The sequence below is a fragment of the Aplysia californica genome, unplaced genomic scaffold (genome assembly GCF_000002075.1).
Source record: "Aplysia californica isolate F4 #8 unplaced genomic scaffold, AplCal3.0 scaffold00174, whole genome shotgun sequence".
NCBI classification, from domain to species: Eukaryota; Metazoa; Mollusca; class Gastropoda; order Aplysiida; family Aplysiidae; genus Aplysia; species Aplysia californica.
In genome coordinates, this window is record NW_004797444.1 from 341,739 (window position 1) to 357,785 (window position 16,047).

Genomic DNA, 16,047 nt, shown 5'->3' on the forward strand with positions numbered 1-16,047 from the left:
AGAGAGAGAGAGAGAGAGAGAGAAACAGACAGTCAGATAGATAGACACAGACAGACAGACAGACAGACAGACAGACATAGAGACAGACAGACAGACAGACAGACATAGAAGAGAGATACCGCCATATCTTTTCCTCCTCTTTTTAATACTGTATATTGAAAGCTTCTGCACTGACCTAATTATTTCTGCTGTGAAATACTGTACTTTTTTATTTTGAACATTAATGTGCTTTGGAGAAGGGATATGTTGTTAAATAAATGCCCAGGACATTCATATCATATATTTCCCAATACATCATGAATTACAATAAGCCTTCCAATCTTATTTTCCCCTGATTGTAGAACGTTGTCTTTCAAGCTTTGATGTTAATTCTTTATTTGTTTTAAATGTGTACGCCGTTGCTTGAAAATTATTTATTCATTTTGGACGTGCTTATTTCATATTTGTAGGCCTCCATATCGACTATTATAAAATGCTACTTTATGTGATAATGATACAGTTGACATCACTATAAGAACCTTACCCAGTGTGTCCTGTGAAGCCTATTATCTCGATACAAAATTATCGTTACCGTGAAGCTGTATTAAATGAAAATGTTATAATGTGTTACACTGCACTTATCACGTTCATATCGTTGTTAAATGTTCATAGCAGAGTTCCCCATTCCGTAATCGATAATTAACCAAATAGATGATGATGATTATGATGATGAGATACATAGTTTGTCTGTATCAAACAGGGGTTAAAAGTATTTTTCCTTTCAGAAGTAATAAATTAATGCTGTTATGTTATGTTGTTATTTAGTTTTACTGGGTAGGGTTGTTTTTTTTTTGCTAATGGATTCCCACTGAACAGTGTACGACTAGACTCTAACATTTTTTCTTTGCTAAAACGCAGCAGGTGTTAAAACGTTTTGCTCTCAACTGCAGCAAAAATGAGAGCCACTCAAATGATAACAATTTTTTAAGATGAACATAAATTAGACTACAGCCGCAGCCTTCTCATTGTACTCATACATTGCAGTGCAGTTTTGCGTATAAGAATATTATATAATATTGTGGAATAAGTGTTTAAGGCTAGTACTTTTTTGGTATTTAACTGTTTCTGTTCTTTTCTTTTTTGTTCTGTTTCAGCGTCCTGGGTACAAGGATGGTGAGTGATTTGCTGAATTTATAGACATTGTTCAAGGGATTTCTAGTTCTTGTGTTGACTGACAGAATTATCGGCATTCAAATATCGGCACCAGTAGGAAATATTGAACTCTTGATCAAATTATGTGGTCGAGGATCCCCCTCCTCCTCCCCTCCCCACCCCTACCCTTACGCCTTAGTCTTGACTAGTTACCTCCTTGTTTATTTTCGATAACAATTCTTAACAAAATTACTGCAAGCGGACAAGAAAGACAGCCACTTAATATTATGTTCTGTTTAAAAATACATTCCCTTACAACAACTGAGAGGTTGTTAGGAAAGCGCTGTAATGAAAGGATAGGCCGACGGATACGGGAAGGAAAGTAAGATACATTTGAAACCTTGGAGAAGGAGGAGGAGGAAGAAGAGAAGGAGGAGGAGGAAGAAGAGGAGGGGGAGGAGGAGAGGTAAGAGGAGGAAGAAACGTGTATAAACAAACAATGTAATCTGAAACAGCATGCATACACAATTTTTAAATGAAAACATTTTCTTGTTTTCCTTCTCCAGGAGCCAAAGAAGCCATAACTTCAGCAACGTTTACGAAGAACAGGTTAGTGAAACGTTTTTGGATTTTTTTTTTAATGTGAAAAAAAAAATGGTATAAGTTTATCAACTCTTGAGAGGAGGGACCTCATAGTTTAACGTCCATCTCCGAGAGGACCAAGCCAAATGGGAAATTCGTGTAAAGTGCCTTTCCCAAGGACACAACGTCGGGCTGAGCTGAAACTCGAACCCCCGAGGCCACAATCTCACGATTGCAAGTCCGATTGTCTAACAGTCTAACCACTAGACTACCGACGCAACTTTTCAAAATTATGATTAAGAATTTTGGAAGAGATTCTCAAACTCACAAAGAAAAGGACAAGTGCAGCATCACACTGTTTTTCTTCTCATACACTCTTCAGTTACTTTTTCTGTGAGTTGTTGTTGTTGTTGTTGTTGTTGTTGTTGTTGTTGTTGTTGTTGTTGTTGTAATTTAAAGCTGAAAATTTGAGGGCAGCGCTGTCTTTTCTTTCTCTCTGTTTCTGTCTGTCGTCTTACTTCATGCGAGTAATTTATTGGAGGGCGCCACTATTGGAAGGTCCTACTTCTCTTCGTTTCATCTGTTCTTTCTGTCTACCTGTCTTGCTTCTTCCCCGCACTTTAGGGTATGGCCGTTGTTATGACTATGTGTTTCTTTTTTTTTAAAAAAGGAAGTCTTACTTATTCCCATCACTATTATTGTGTTAATGTTCTACTTTTGTGATACAGTAGAGAATTTGTTAGATTTTAATGTACGTATGTTATATTTATAGAGAGACGGGGGTGTGGTTGTGGTGGGGTGGGGTGGGGGGGTTGGCAGGTGCTCTGGTGTGGTTTGCTCCTTTTTATTTTTATTTTTTTTGCTATCAATTTTCTAAATTCAAAGGATCATTGTCGGAGCAACGGGGACCGTACACTGAGCTCGAGACCTGATCCAGTACATGGAGAATAAAGTAGATGCAGACGACGACGACAGGGAGAGGGGAGAAGAAACCGAAAACGAAGGGCAGGCGAGAGGAGACATAGGAAAAAGGCTGACAGACTGGGTAGAAAATACATGCGGATAGGGTACTGGAATTGTCGGAGCGTGAACCAGAGAAGATCCATCATTGACAGGCTGGTTTATGATTTTAGTGTGCTTTTGTTACAAGAAACCGGTTAGAGGCAAGGACCAGAATTAACATTCCTGGTTACAGTTTCTTAAGCAACCCCATAAATGATGGACATGGAACAGCTATTTGGGTGAAAGACAGCATTGAACATACGATTTTGAATGTGGAAGAACGGAGCCAGCATGGTAGGGAAGTACAGGGTGTCCAAATTAAAGGTGGCGACATCAGATGGAATGTGTTCAACATCTATGCTGGAAATAACCAGTTGGTTCATGAGAGGGACTGTAATTTTTTGTGTGATCTTGCAGAGATGCCGGGGGAACGCACAATTATCTTCGGGGACTTTAACGCGACAGCAGAAGAGTGGGGCAATGCAACAGAGAATGGACAAGGAATAGCACTCAGAGAAACACTGTTAGAGATGCCACTGATTTGCATAAATGATGGAAGACCTACTAGACTGGCAACGAGACCGGGAGATTCGGATGGGGTTATAGATCTGGCGTTGGTGTCATCTGGGGCTACTCTCTACACAAAGTGGGACTTTTTAGGGCAACACGAAAGTGATCACCTTCCATGCATTGTTATGATCGAAAAGGGAAGCCGCAGACCCCTAAGAAACAAGCGCCGAATGAAAGCTTTTACTTACAAGAAAGACAATGATGAACGGTAGGAAAGCTGCGAAGTAAAGTATCCCGAAAACAGAATATGAAACAGATTGTACAACCACCATGGTGGAACGAGAAATGTGAGGAAGCATGGAAGAGGAAAAGGCAAATGGTCAAAAAGTGGCAAAAACTTCGTAAGGACAACACCAGTGAGCAACACATCATCCAAGAAGCTGCCGAAACAAAGAACAGGCGATGTGTGGATTTTAAGGGAAAAGCCAAAGGAGCGAAAAAAGAAAGGTGGGAGAAATTTGTCTGGGAAATCGGACAAGACAAAGGTTTACACAAATTTTGGAAGTTACACAATAGAATGAACAACGGGTACACAGCAAACTTAATGCCGGATATCAAGAGCATTGATGGAATGGCCATTCTGAGAGATGATGCAAGCAAAGGAGAAGCCTTTCTTAAAAGATACATCACACAGACTGATCTGGGTGATGCTGAGACAAGGAAAGAGGTATGCCAGAGGTTGAAGGGAATCATGCGGGACGAGGGATATGACAACATCATCACAATAGATTTTAGATTTGGTCAAATCTGTGCTAAAAACCACCAACAACACAACGCCAGGTCCAGATGGGATACAGTACAAACACTTTAATGAGCTCAGTGGCGAGGAATTGGAAAACATTGTGGATGACTACAACAGCAGCATCAGGACAGCAACTGTACCAGAAGAGTGGTTGCACAGTTATTCAAAGCCACTACCAAAACCTGGGAAGAATCACAAAGAACTCAAAGGATACCGCATTATCACCATGCAAAATGTGTATGGAAAAGTGCTAGAAAAATGCATGGCAAGAATACTCAAGAATGAGCTAGAGAACAACGGGAACCTACCTAAGGAGTTAGGGAGTTACAGACCCAGAAAGGAAACTTGGAACAACGCAGGGACCTTCGCGTATGATGTATATGAAGGCTTTCAGAGAGGAGAAGAGACCGTGGCAATAGCATTAGATCTGGAAGATGCTTACAATCATGTCAATTATGAGAGGCTAATGTGTGCTCTGCTAGATATTGACGTGGACCTGTGGATTGTTGGGTGGATTGCAGGAGCAATGCTAGAAAGAAAAGTGGCTTTGCGATGTGGTCAATGGATTTCAAGCCCACAGGTGATAAGACCAGGACTCCCACAGGGCTCACCCTTATCGCCCAAACTGTTCATTGTCTACACTGCGCGTATTGCAATGCTGAACAGCGTTGGGCCCGGGAGAATACTAACTTTTGCAGATGACATCTTGGCCTACAGGCAAGGACGAGATCGGCGGAAAATGACACATGAACTACAGCAAGAGGTTGAGAAAATCATGGAATGGTGTGCTGAATCAACCACAGTGATCAACCCTCAGAAGGCCACAGCACTGTCGTGCTCTTTAAACAATCGAATAGTAAAGACCAGAATGTCCCAGAACTGACGGTAAATGGACAGAATATTCAAAGATGTCAGAAGATGCGGTATCTGGGAGTGGTTTTCGATCGCTGTCTTTCCTTCAAAGATCACATAGATGGTGTTGTGGAAAGGGCAAAGAAGGGCTTGAATGCAGTGAATGTCATGGCGGCTTCGGGAATGGAACAAAGGCTACGGCTTCTTATGTATCAGCAGCTGGTCTTGGCAGTCATCGATTATGGGCTCGAAATATTGACCTTGACAAAAACCCAACTGGACAAGTTGGAGCGAGTTCAAAATGAAGCCATGCGCATCATACTAGGCTGCACCAGGGATATGCCAATTATCTGTATGAGGTATTATTGGGCCTCATGTCAGTGGAAAACAGACACAAAGTAGCTCAGGTTAGGGCGTACATGAGAGTGGCGGCGGATAAGCAACACCCACTTCACGAAGCCAATGGAGCAATCAAAGGAAATCGCCTAAAAGGAGGAGCTTCTTGGATGGCTGAGGCTGAAAACACCATCAAGGAAGTCTGCCCACTGGAAGATATAAAGCGGGGTGAAGAATGGGTAAAGATGAATGAGAGACAGTAGGGAGATTTTTGGAAGATAGTGATTACGCTGAACAGAGAATGTAGAGAGTGGCCGCATAGGGCGACAGATGCTGAGATACGACAACTGCTTGAAGAAAACTCACAGCACGGAGATGTGGTTGTATACACGGATGGATCTGTTAAACGAGGGGAAAATCTGGATGGGGCTTCTCAGCAAGAGTGAGTGGCAAATTGGTGCAGGAACAGCAGAGAGCATACGATATGACAGCATCTAGCATGAGAATGGAGATAGAGGCAATCACTCAGGCTCTCAAATGGGTCACAACAACTCGACAAGCACCTGTGATCTTTGTCACAGACTCTCAGAGCACTCTGGGGAAGATTGAAAGTGGGAACCTTAGAGCTGAATGGACAGAGCTCCTGAAGAAGACAACACTGAAAAAGATCACGTGGATCTTCATCCCGGGCCATGCTGGAGTCAAGGGGAATGAGTGGGCTGATGAGCTCGCTGGGAAAGCAAAACCAGAAGGGAAGCTGTGCCCTGACAAACATGAAATTGTACGGTCAGTCAAGGAAAAAAGAGAAAAAGAACAAGAAGAGTCGGAATACCATCATCTTGAGCGACTTTGTGAGCTCGAAATTGGATGGGGCGCCTGCAGAAGTTCAAGACTGAGTGGGAGGAGCAGAAGGATATGGAATCAACCATTGCTTGGAACCGTCAGCATCTACACACTTTGAGACTTGTGCAGTGATGTCGGTCCTTCACACAAGTAAACAAGTTTTGCTATCAAACTTACTTTTATCGTTCTTATCTTCTTTTGTTTTTGGTGCTCTCTTGTAACTCCTCTAATGTTCGACACTTATTATGACCTTAATGTGTTGCAAGTGCTGTAAAAATCTTAATAAAACTAATATAGATGGAGTTTAAATTACTGGTGTGTTTGTGTCTGCAGGATATGACACTGGCATTAGGTGAAGAAAAGGATGACGAGTTCAAGATTGAGACAGTTCTTGTTGACAACGAGGTAGGTCATTGTTTATATTGTGTCTCTTAGTTTCTTTCCTGCATTTGCTTTCTCTGAAATCATCATCATCATCATCATCATCATCATCATCATCATCATCATCATCATCATCATCATCATCATCATCATCATCATCATCATCATCATCGTCGTCTTCGTCCTCCTCTTCTCCCTCATCATCATCATCATCATCATCATCATCATCATCATCATCATCATCATCATCATCATCATTGTTGAAAAGTAGAGTGAAATAAATGAGATGGAGACTATGACATTGCTCATTTACCAGTACACTGTAGTTTATTGACGTAAAATTCTAATTCAAAAATTGGTCAACATCTTTTCCAGTGTTTTGTCAATTAATAATTTCACTGTCATCATTACCATTTCCTTCACATTTACCACTGATGCTTCCAACCTTAATGTATTGAAAATGGTGTAAAGTCCATACTACCAGTGTCTGTGGTGTAGAGGGTAGATAGAGTCCAATTCTCAAGTGGAGCAAAATTTTTACCAAACATCTCAGTCTTTCTGCTGGGATGTTGTATCCATCTCAGCTCTGGTTGGTCCTGACAGGCAGGGTCAGAAGCCCACCCCCCAAATTATCTAAATTGTATTGACGGGGCGTAAAAAACACCTACATTTAAAAAACCCATACACTTATAGAGGCCTATTATAACTGATACGTCCCTGTTCTCATAGGTGCTGGACGTTGGCCCTTTCAAGAGTGTACAGCCAGATGAGCAGCCTACTAAAGGAGACATTTACCCTGAGCCCTACATCTACACCACAGCAGACAAGCTTCCTTCTGTCAAAGAAGACAATGCGGCAGCATCCCCAACTTTCATCACGCAGCTGGAACCAGAGATGCTTGCGAGTAATTCCACCCCTGGTGAAATGAAAGAATCACAAGTAGGACCAGTGATTATTCAAGAAGCAGAGAATATCTCCACCTTTGATGGCAATCTTGTAAGACTGTAGTTATTAGGAGCAGAAAAAAAAAAGTTTAATGGAGTCCCCTAATAACAGACATTAAATTAATGACCAGAGTTTTGTTTTGTATCTTGACTTATTTGTAATATTACTCCCAGAGACAAGATTCGGGTGTTAAATTAAAAATGTTTAGTATTGTCACATATGAAAGGAAGTACGGCAAAACAAATTTGAAAAAAAAGGTCATTTTTTGATGGGGAAAAGCAGAATCTATTTTTTGTGAGTTTATTAAAAGTGGACACCAGTGTACTGTGTATAATATTGGATAGGATTCAGGATTCTTAGCTACGAAAAATAGCGACTTAATTCTGAATCTTCCAGTACAAAATTATCCCAGAAATTAAGAGAAAAGCACAGCACAGTTGTTTATCAAAACAAGCTACGTTTATTTAAATTTTGTTCAACAGTTTGTGTACTCTTTGGATACAAAATCTGTAAATATAATGGAATTTATCGTGTAACTTTTTAGCTAATTGTCCCACTGCTATAAGTTGTCATCTTGATTACATTATTTAAATATAACAATTCAATATAATTTTAAAACAGATTTCACAGATAAAAAATTTTTTTTAAGAGTATGAAAAATGGGAAAAGGAACATAAGAGGGGGAGTGAGAACAAAACTTGAAGGTCGTGTCTTCTGTGGCTCTGTTTTTGCTGCATGCCAACATCATTGCCATAGTGCAGAACAGTAAAATCTTGGTAGCTCTTACTGTGACTACAGCCTGCTGTAAATTGCAAACTGCAAAGTATGTTTGACTAGGTCCCAAGTTTCAGGATCACCTTTGTCAAATACTACAGCTTCAAGCGGTATGTTGATGGTGTTGGATATAAACTGACCAAGTTGAGTGAGTTATTTTTTTTCCAGATCAGCAGAAAACTCGTCAATTAAAAGTTAAAAGGAATGTCAAACCACTAGCTTTTCTACATATATGAAATCAGGCGCTTGTCAAAATAATGAAATCTAAGAAATCTGCAATTTTTTGGCCGATGGGCAATTTGAAAATTTTTTTTCTTGGCTCAACACTTTTTAATGTTCATTCAAAAACATATTTTTGTATGGGTTTTACTGAAAAACATAGATTAACGGTACAAAAATTTAAATTTACTGTTTTCAAGGACTCTTGGGCTTTGGAAGTTACAGAACTTTAGTGGCCATTTTCTCGCTAATTTTGCCACTGAAACCAGGTGACTTTGACCTCATTCAAACACAAATATTTCGACTTCTATTTGACATAGATGGATATTTTTTTCGCCAAAAGGAAGGCAAATGAGCAGGTTTTAAGATAATACCTATATAACCCGATATGCCCTTAAATTGACGAGCGCCTGATTCCACCACGGCATGACACATATGTTGTAAGGATAGGAAGAGTACAGAACCTAGATGATTTAAAAACTTATGGAGGATCCAATAAAGGAAGAAAGGGTACTAAACAAAAAGAAATAGGGAAATCTTGGACTGGTTGATTTGCTTCTGACACCACTGATATTTTCTGCTGATCGGCAAAGAGTTTTTTGCACCAAATTTTACTGGTCATGCTGTTTGTGTCTTCATGCATTCTGTTGTTTATGTTTTACAGTGGTTTCATTCACTGAAGGCAGAGTGAGATGGAGGTGGAGTGTTTGTTTTCTGAACAAAAATTGTACATAATACACTCACACTTAAGTGCTTATGTTGTATTCTGTATGACCATTCAGACATTATTAAGAAGGTGATCCCTTTAACTACTGATTGTGGTTTACTACAAAATGCACAAAAGAAAGGCTTTTTTGTTAGCTGTTGTGGGTTTTTATTTCTATTCTCATGCATAATGCTTAGTGTAATATTGGAAATTAACCCTTATATAGGTAAGGCAGAAATGCCTGTCGATTGGTAGGTAATAAAGAAGAAACTGTGCTCTGCAGAAATCACTTTTGAAACAGGCATATAAAGATCTTGAATAGTACCCTACAGAGAGTTTCAATGGAATTTATGTGGATGTACCTAAAAATATAAGGGTTAGGTCATACTTTGTAATTAAGACAAATAAGGTTCATTATTCCCTTCCGCTGACATTACAATTCGATAATCAATATTACTACTAGAGCATGACGAGTGTACAGGGAGGTTTCATTTTTTTTCTTCCTAAGATTTCACCATAGAATTTATGAGATAAGAAATAAACAGGCTGTGACATTTGAACAATTTTTTCATGATAAAACAGAGTTTTGTTCTTTCATAAGTTAAATCCTGAGAACTTGTCCATTTTTTGTTCTCCAACATTGTTAAGATAAGATTAAATGTCTTCCGTATTATGCCTGCATTTCCTGTGTTTGAAAAAGCAGACAAAGGTAGCTTCCAAATTTTCTGGAGCTTGATTTGTTTTCTTCATTCCATATCTCGATCCTAGTTTACATAATGAATAAAGACTTACTTGTATAACTTTCTATGTTTGAAATATAGTACTTATTTTACTATTCATAATCAATACTGGTTTTTTTCCTTTTCATTTTGCTGTCTCACGTATTATCATCAATACTATTTAGAAAGCATTTCAATTGATCATTACAGTAAAGCTTCGCTAAGGTGTGATTTTAATATGATATTCCAGCATCCATGTTCACATCTAAACATCTGGGTTAAAACGCAGTAATATCAGTGAAACCTGAAGAGCTTCAAGCATAAAAAAAAAATCCATGTTAAACGAATTTGATCTTACTTTTTCAAAACTGAGTAACTGAAAGTGAGTACCAAGTATATATAAGCTTTGATGCTATTGAAGTTCTTAAATTGCCTTCTGGGCACTCACCAAATCATTACACCTAGCTCCTTCCACTGCTTTGAGTTTCTAAGAAAGTTCAAGATAGTTTGGTTATATTTTTGTTATTGATCTAGTATAATTTGATTTTCAAAATTACTGCCATTTCTTTAAAAGTGATAGTTAAATGTTTTATCTACATGTTTTTTAACATGTTGTTTTTTAGAAAAGGTTTCCTAACATGTGAGAGATGCAAGATTTAAGATCTTGACTTCTTTACTTAAAAAAAAAATGCTGAGAACAATATAGTAGGCTAATATTTATTGTTCCGTTAACCAGTAAAAGGGTATGTGTACTACCTTTTGAATATGTGACGAAAGTTTGTGTTTTCTCTAAGCTGGCAACAACATCGTAGTAACTTTAAAGAGGTTATTCCCCATGTTTTGAATGCAGCATGGCAAAGACGTACAAAAATGCGCGGAAGGGAAGAAGTGTATGAAGCACCCATAATGAATAAATGGTAACTTTGTCATAATAGTCAGATAATATCTGTCTCCATGATCCAAGTGATCGATTTTAGTATTATAGTAACAAAATATGGCACTCTTCAAGAATTACATCATTTCATAGCATGTGAAGAAGTTATGCTTATGAAATTAGCGCTCCGAGTAAGTGTATATATTTATATTTAAGTGGAACCTTTGTTGATACTGTAAGTGACTTAACCTTTTGAGCCCTGGGTATCGGTTCACGTATGGGTGACATTTAAAACTGCTCGTATGACCAACCACTGATACAGCAGTGAGTAAGACTCTATCCCCAAACTGGGACAAATTGGGCGCGGGAAACCGTGTTTGCTGCACAAGACGTTACCTATTATTTTGAAGATCTATCTGAATTAGATGCTGGTTATGATGAGAACAACAATGAGTGGGATATGGAATGTGTTTCTGATGATAACATGAATGTGAGTCATATTATATCGCTCAGGAGCACAGGCAGAGGGGCATGGTAGCATCAGGAGTCAGGGCTCAAAGAATTAAAAGCAGAAATTGTATTCCTGTAGGAGAAATGAGTTCATTTAAATTAGTAGGATCTTATGTTCAGGTCAATGTATTGGACAGTTTGAAAACCTGGTAGATCTATATGTTATATCAACCAAGCATGAATTTCCATATACATGACTTTAAAAAATAAAAAAAATATTTTAAATGGACAAAAGGATGTGCACACTCATTCACGCACTACTGCACACGCACACACACACACACATACACACACTCATGCACACACAAACACACATACACACACAGTCACTCACTCCTCCATACAGTTTTTTCATATGTCATAGTGTTTTTTTGGGGCAGTTTTAACTCAAATGATCAAAAGATCAAAAGCTTCAAATGCAGTTCACCACTTGGACTTATTACTTTGATCATAAAATCATACATCAAGCTCTTCAAGGTGTTACAAGTTTGTTTTGTTTTGAGCTGTAGTGGGACTTAAAAAGGTGAACTAAGTTAATAGGAAATAGAGGCAGACTGTGATAGGCACAAGCAATTCCCACATGCAGCTAGATCTGTACACTCATTTCAACACAGATGGACACGATACATGGAGAGTTGAGCTTTGCTTGTTGTTGATTTTTCCCTGACTTGTCTCTGAGTTTTCTAGGTCTGTTCATGTAACCATCAAAGGTTGTGCAGAAAGTGTTCATGGATTACTTTTGATGGCAAAGTACTCATGAAATGTGCATAGTCTATTTGGCTATAAATAAGGTTGATAAAGTAGGCTACTAGCCTACTTTTTCTCTTCCATTAAGATTTATGAAAGTATAACTTTTAATTTTTCTCAAGGGCATGTACAATGAACTTTTTGTTTTATGCTTGGAATATTTTTAAACACACCAATTTCGTCTTATATTTTATGCTATTTCGCATTTCTGCTCATGTTATTTGTGAACTGTAGACAGAAGAGGGAGATTCATAATGACGGTTTCTTATTTTCAGACTGCATTACAAAAACATCATGATGGATGTACATATCATGACACTTTTGACAATATTATTAGTATGGTGCATAAAATACGTATGCCAATAATACAGTTGTTATTATATGTCATTGTGACCATGTGTATGAAAATATATGTGGTCTAAAGGTTTATTCAAAGATAAGTTGTAACCTTGTAACCTTCTCTTTGCCATAACTCGTTGGTAACTTGGAGTAGGCCTAAGATACAGAGATCAAAAGTGAGTTTGAAAGTATACTTGTTGCAGGCCTATTGTGATTTTTTGAACAAGACTCCAAACCACTAGATTTAAAAATGAAAATGGGAATGATAATAATTGTTATGATGATAACTGCATACATTGTATATATAGTGCATATTCTCAGTCAAAAGTAGACTCTTTTGTGCTTTGGAGTCTATTATGACTAGTTTATTATTACCCAAACAGACCCCACAACATTTTGAAACATTCTGAATTTCGTAGGATCTCGAAACATTCAACTCAAGCTGATACTTTACAGGCACTCAGACACGAACATACTTTGGAAAAGATCTTTTGCTGTCTAAGCTTGATGCTCATTCTCACTCGGCTGAAGTGAGGACACTTTGTATAATGTGTCTTTTCCAAGGACACAACATTGGGCCTTGACCAGGATTCGAACCTGCAACTTCATGGTTGTGAGTCCGGCAGTGATTATGATTAGGCTACCAACATAATATCATGTGATGTACATTTTGTGGAAAAGTATTGATTCTATAAACTATTTAAAATATTTAATAAAACTATTATATCCCACTTTGTTATTATACTGGGTTTTAAAAAATAGTATTCTGTTACATGTATAGCAATTGTTTTACAGTTGCTTTTCAAAGTTCATTCAAGAGGGATTCCTGCAAAACACATGTTATATTTTGTGGTTAGCATAATTAGATAATTAGAGAGCCCGGTCAGACTGATTTTTAAAAAACGCTTGTAATGTGTGTAATGTGGTCATAAATACACAAAGATTATTTTGCAAGACTTTGGCTTCTTTGTTTTCGGATGTGAAAGTGAAATGGTTTTTTGTAATATTTTTCTGTCTTTTTAAGGTAATCCTGAATCTGTTCCAGTATATGATTTTTGAAAATGGGATTTTGTGTTTAACACTGTTGTGTAAGGCACGATAATTGTTTGCTCAGCTTAGGAAAACTACTAAAACTGAAAAATAAAGAGAACAAATGAAGGTTTCAATAAAGGAAACTACGGTAGATATCCTACCGAAATCTGAGACAGCAAATTAAATATGAAAGACCAAGGACATAGGAAAGCTAATGAAAGAGAGAAGGCAGGCAAAGTCAAATGTGAAAAAAATTGGGGGCTTTGAATAAAAAAAATAAAGTAAACAATGTAATGAAGTGAAAGAACAGGGATAAATGATCAGTACCAAGAAATGGAGAAAAATCAGAGAAGTCGACTAAATGGGAAGAAGGATGTTCAATTCTGAAAAAAAAAATGTTTTAGCTGCCATTGATTAAAATGAAACAAGATAAAGAAAAAAAAGGTAAATCTTTACGACCAGATATTTTCCCAAAATAAGTGATTGTCACATTAGAAAAATCAAGCACTGAAATAAAAACGAAGTACTTAAATTCTGTGACAGTGGTGAGATTCTAGTAGATGATTAAGCCAGTTTTATAGCTTTACCACCTAAGTGACCAGGTCCCGAACAGACTGTGAGTGGCATAGATCAATTACATGCAGCCTTAAGAGTCATTTTGCAATAATTTTTCTGAGAGTAGGTCTACTAGCGGAAAGATTGAGAAAACGTCTAAGACCAAACATAATATTATTATGCAAAACACAATGTAGCTTGGTACCTGACAAATGTAGGCTATCGGAAATGTTACAGGCCTAGCTTTTTCACCCCAACAACGTTAATGGAGATATCTATATATTTAAGAGTAGGAAAATCTGCTTTTTAAAATTCATTGACTTATATTCAAAGCCTTATGCTAATCTTAGACATGATTACTTATTGTTCATTTTGAAAGAACTAGACATAGATGGAAAGGATCAAGAATTTGTACTAGGACCAAACTGTTGCTGTTAGAATTTGAGGGAGAGTACCGTGTATAGGAGTTTTGTATAGTTGCTTTACTTTAAGTCACAAGACCTTTTCAACACATGCTGTGAAATAATCCTTAGAAATATAATTTTAAAAATTAAGGTCCCAATGTGAATGGAGTAAAAAATAGTTACATAAGTAGATAAATGCCGATGACACAGTTTTAATTGCAGATTAAGAAAAAAAAAAGACGTTCAATTGCTTCTTTATCTAAATTTTATTGTGATTGAAAGGTGAAGAAAAAGGATTATAATGTTTTCGTTGAATATAAAAACACAGAGAGAGAGAGAGAGAGAGAGAGAGAGAGAGAGAGAGAGAGAGAGAGAGAGAGAGAGAGAGAGAGAGATGCAGAGATGCAAAAGAAAAAGAGGAAACATTCTGGCAATCAAATACCACATTCTGATAATTTTGACAAAGCTCTTCGAACAATGTTGTGTTATAGGCCTTCACCAGAGGTCGTTTTTCTGTCCTTTCTTTTGTCAATGTCTTTCGGAGGCTCCGTGACCATATTATTTTTTCATTCAATGCCTTATTCATTTCATTTTTTTGGGTCTCGACTGATCTTGTCTTAGTCTCCACGTGGCTTCTTCTACCTCTTTGCCTTCTGGAACCTAACGCAGGCAGAAATATGTCCACTAGCTAGCGTATACGCCGGTGGCCTGCCAAAAATAAAATAAATACCCAAGCCACATTCTCCACCTGTTGTCGCCTGTTGATTTCCAAGATGACCGAGCGTGCGGAGGTCTTCATCGTGTAGCTCGTCGAAGCTTTTCTTGACACAGAAAATCAATTCGAATGAGGGGTTCTAGATGCCACTTTATGACATTGGGAAAGAGGAAAAAGGCAGCTTGGGGATGGGTGGCAGATGCTGGAGTGTGGTTAGCTCATTCTTTCCTATTAAAAATTTGTCGTTCTGATCTCTCCTCCTTTTTGTGTTTGTTACTCTCTTGTAACACATCTAAGGCTGAAAATATACTGCCACACACAACTGCGAAACGGACGAGCAGCTGGATCGGAAGTGATGATCCCATAGGTCATCGCGACTCCGTCCGACAGTAAAAATTATGGCGTTGAGCAGGCGTATACAGCCCAGTGGTCGCCCCCTCCCCCTTTTTTTGCATGGACGCGCGTCTTTTTGGGTCCTCACGACTACTCACGTCTATAGGCCGGACAACACCAAATGGGCAACTTGTCGACCTCATTACACAGAAACTAAGAGGTGAATTGTCGTGCTTTTATTGCATGTACCTCTGAATTCCAAAAAACCCTAAAATATCTCGATTTTCGTGCATATACGACACATATAAAGAGGTGTTTTCTTTATAGTCAGTAGTATTTAATTACAGTCTGCGCAGGGATTTTTTTATTGGACCAAGAACGATAGTTAAGTGTTGTCTTTTTTGTTTGTTTAAATCGATTTTCTTTTTTTTAAAAACTGACTGCATGCCCCGCAAGACCGAGTTTTTTCAGTCCAGTGGTCAGTGCTGGGTTTGTTTTGATTGACTCATTGTGATACAATGAGTAAATTTCTTTCATTTCTTCCGTCATTGAGATCGCATGCGTTTCAATTTGCTGTCGCTTTTTCATTAATCACCATGGTAGATTACTTAATTTACAAACTCAAAAACATTGCCTTAAAAATGCTGAACTGTTTCTCCAAAGAAGCGGATAGAGGCCATCTCTTTTATTGTATAACAAATCCCGAAAAAACAAGACATGTATGCGTTAAAAAAAA

General features: G+C 38.0%; 1 protein-coding gene across 5 annotated transcripts in view; it reads left to right on the forward strand.

The window, feature by feature from the left end:
• Positions 1-13,226, forward strand: part of LOC101852999 — a 69,914-nt gene extending 56,688 nt beyond the window's left edge. For all 5 annotated transcript variants that reach the window (XM_013082440.2, XM_013082441.2, XM_013082439.2 and 2 more), the window contains 4 exons: positions 1,134-1,152; positions 1,698-1,740; positions 6,392-6,463; positions 7,169-13,226. In XM_013082440.2, the coding sequence (XP_012937894.1) occupies positions 1,134-1,152; positions 1,698-1,740; positions 6,392-6,463; positions 7,169-7,447 (413 nt within the window). In that variant the 3' untranslated portion in view covers positions 7,448-13,226. The remainder of the gene's footprint in view (positions 1-1,133; positions 1,153-1,697; positions 1,741-6,391; positions 6,464-7,168) is intronic.
• The last annotated feature ends 2,821 nt before the right edge of the window (positions 13,227-16,047 follow it).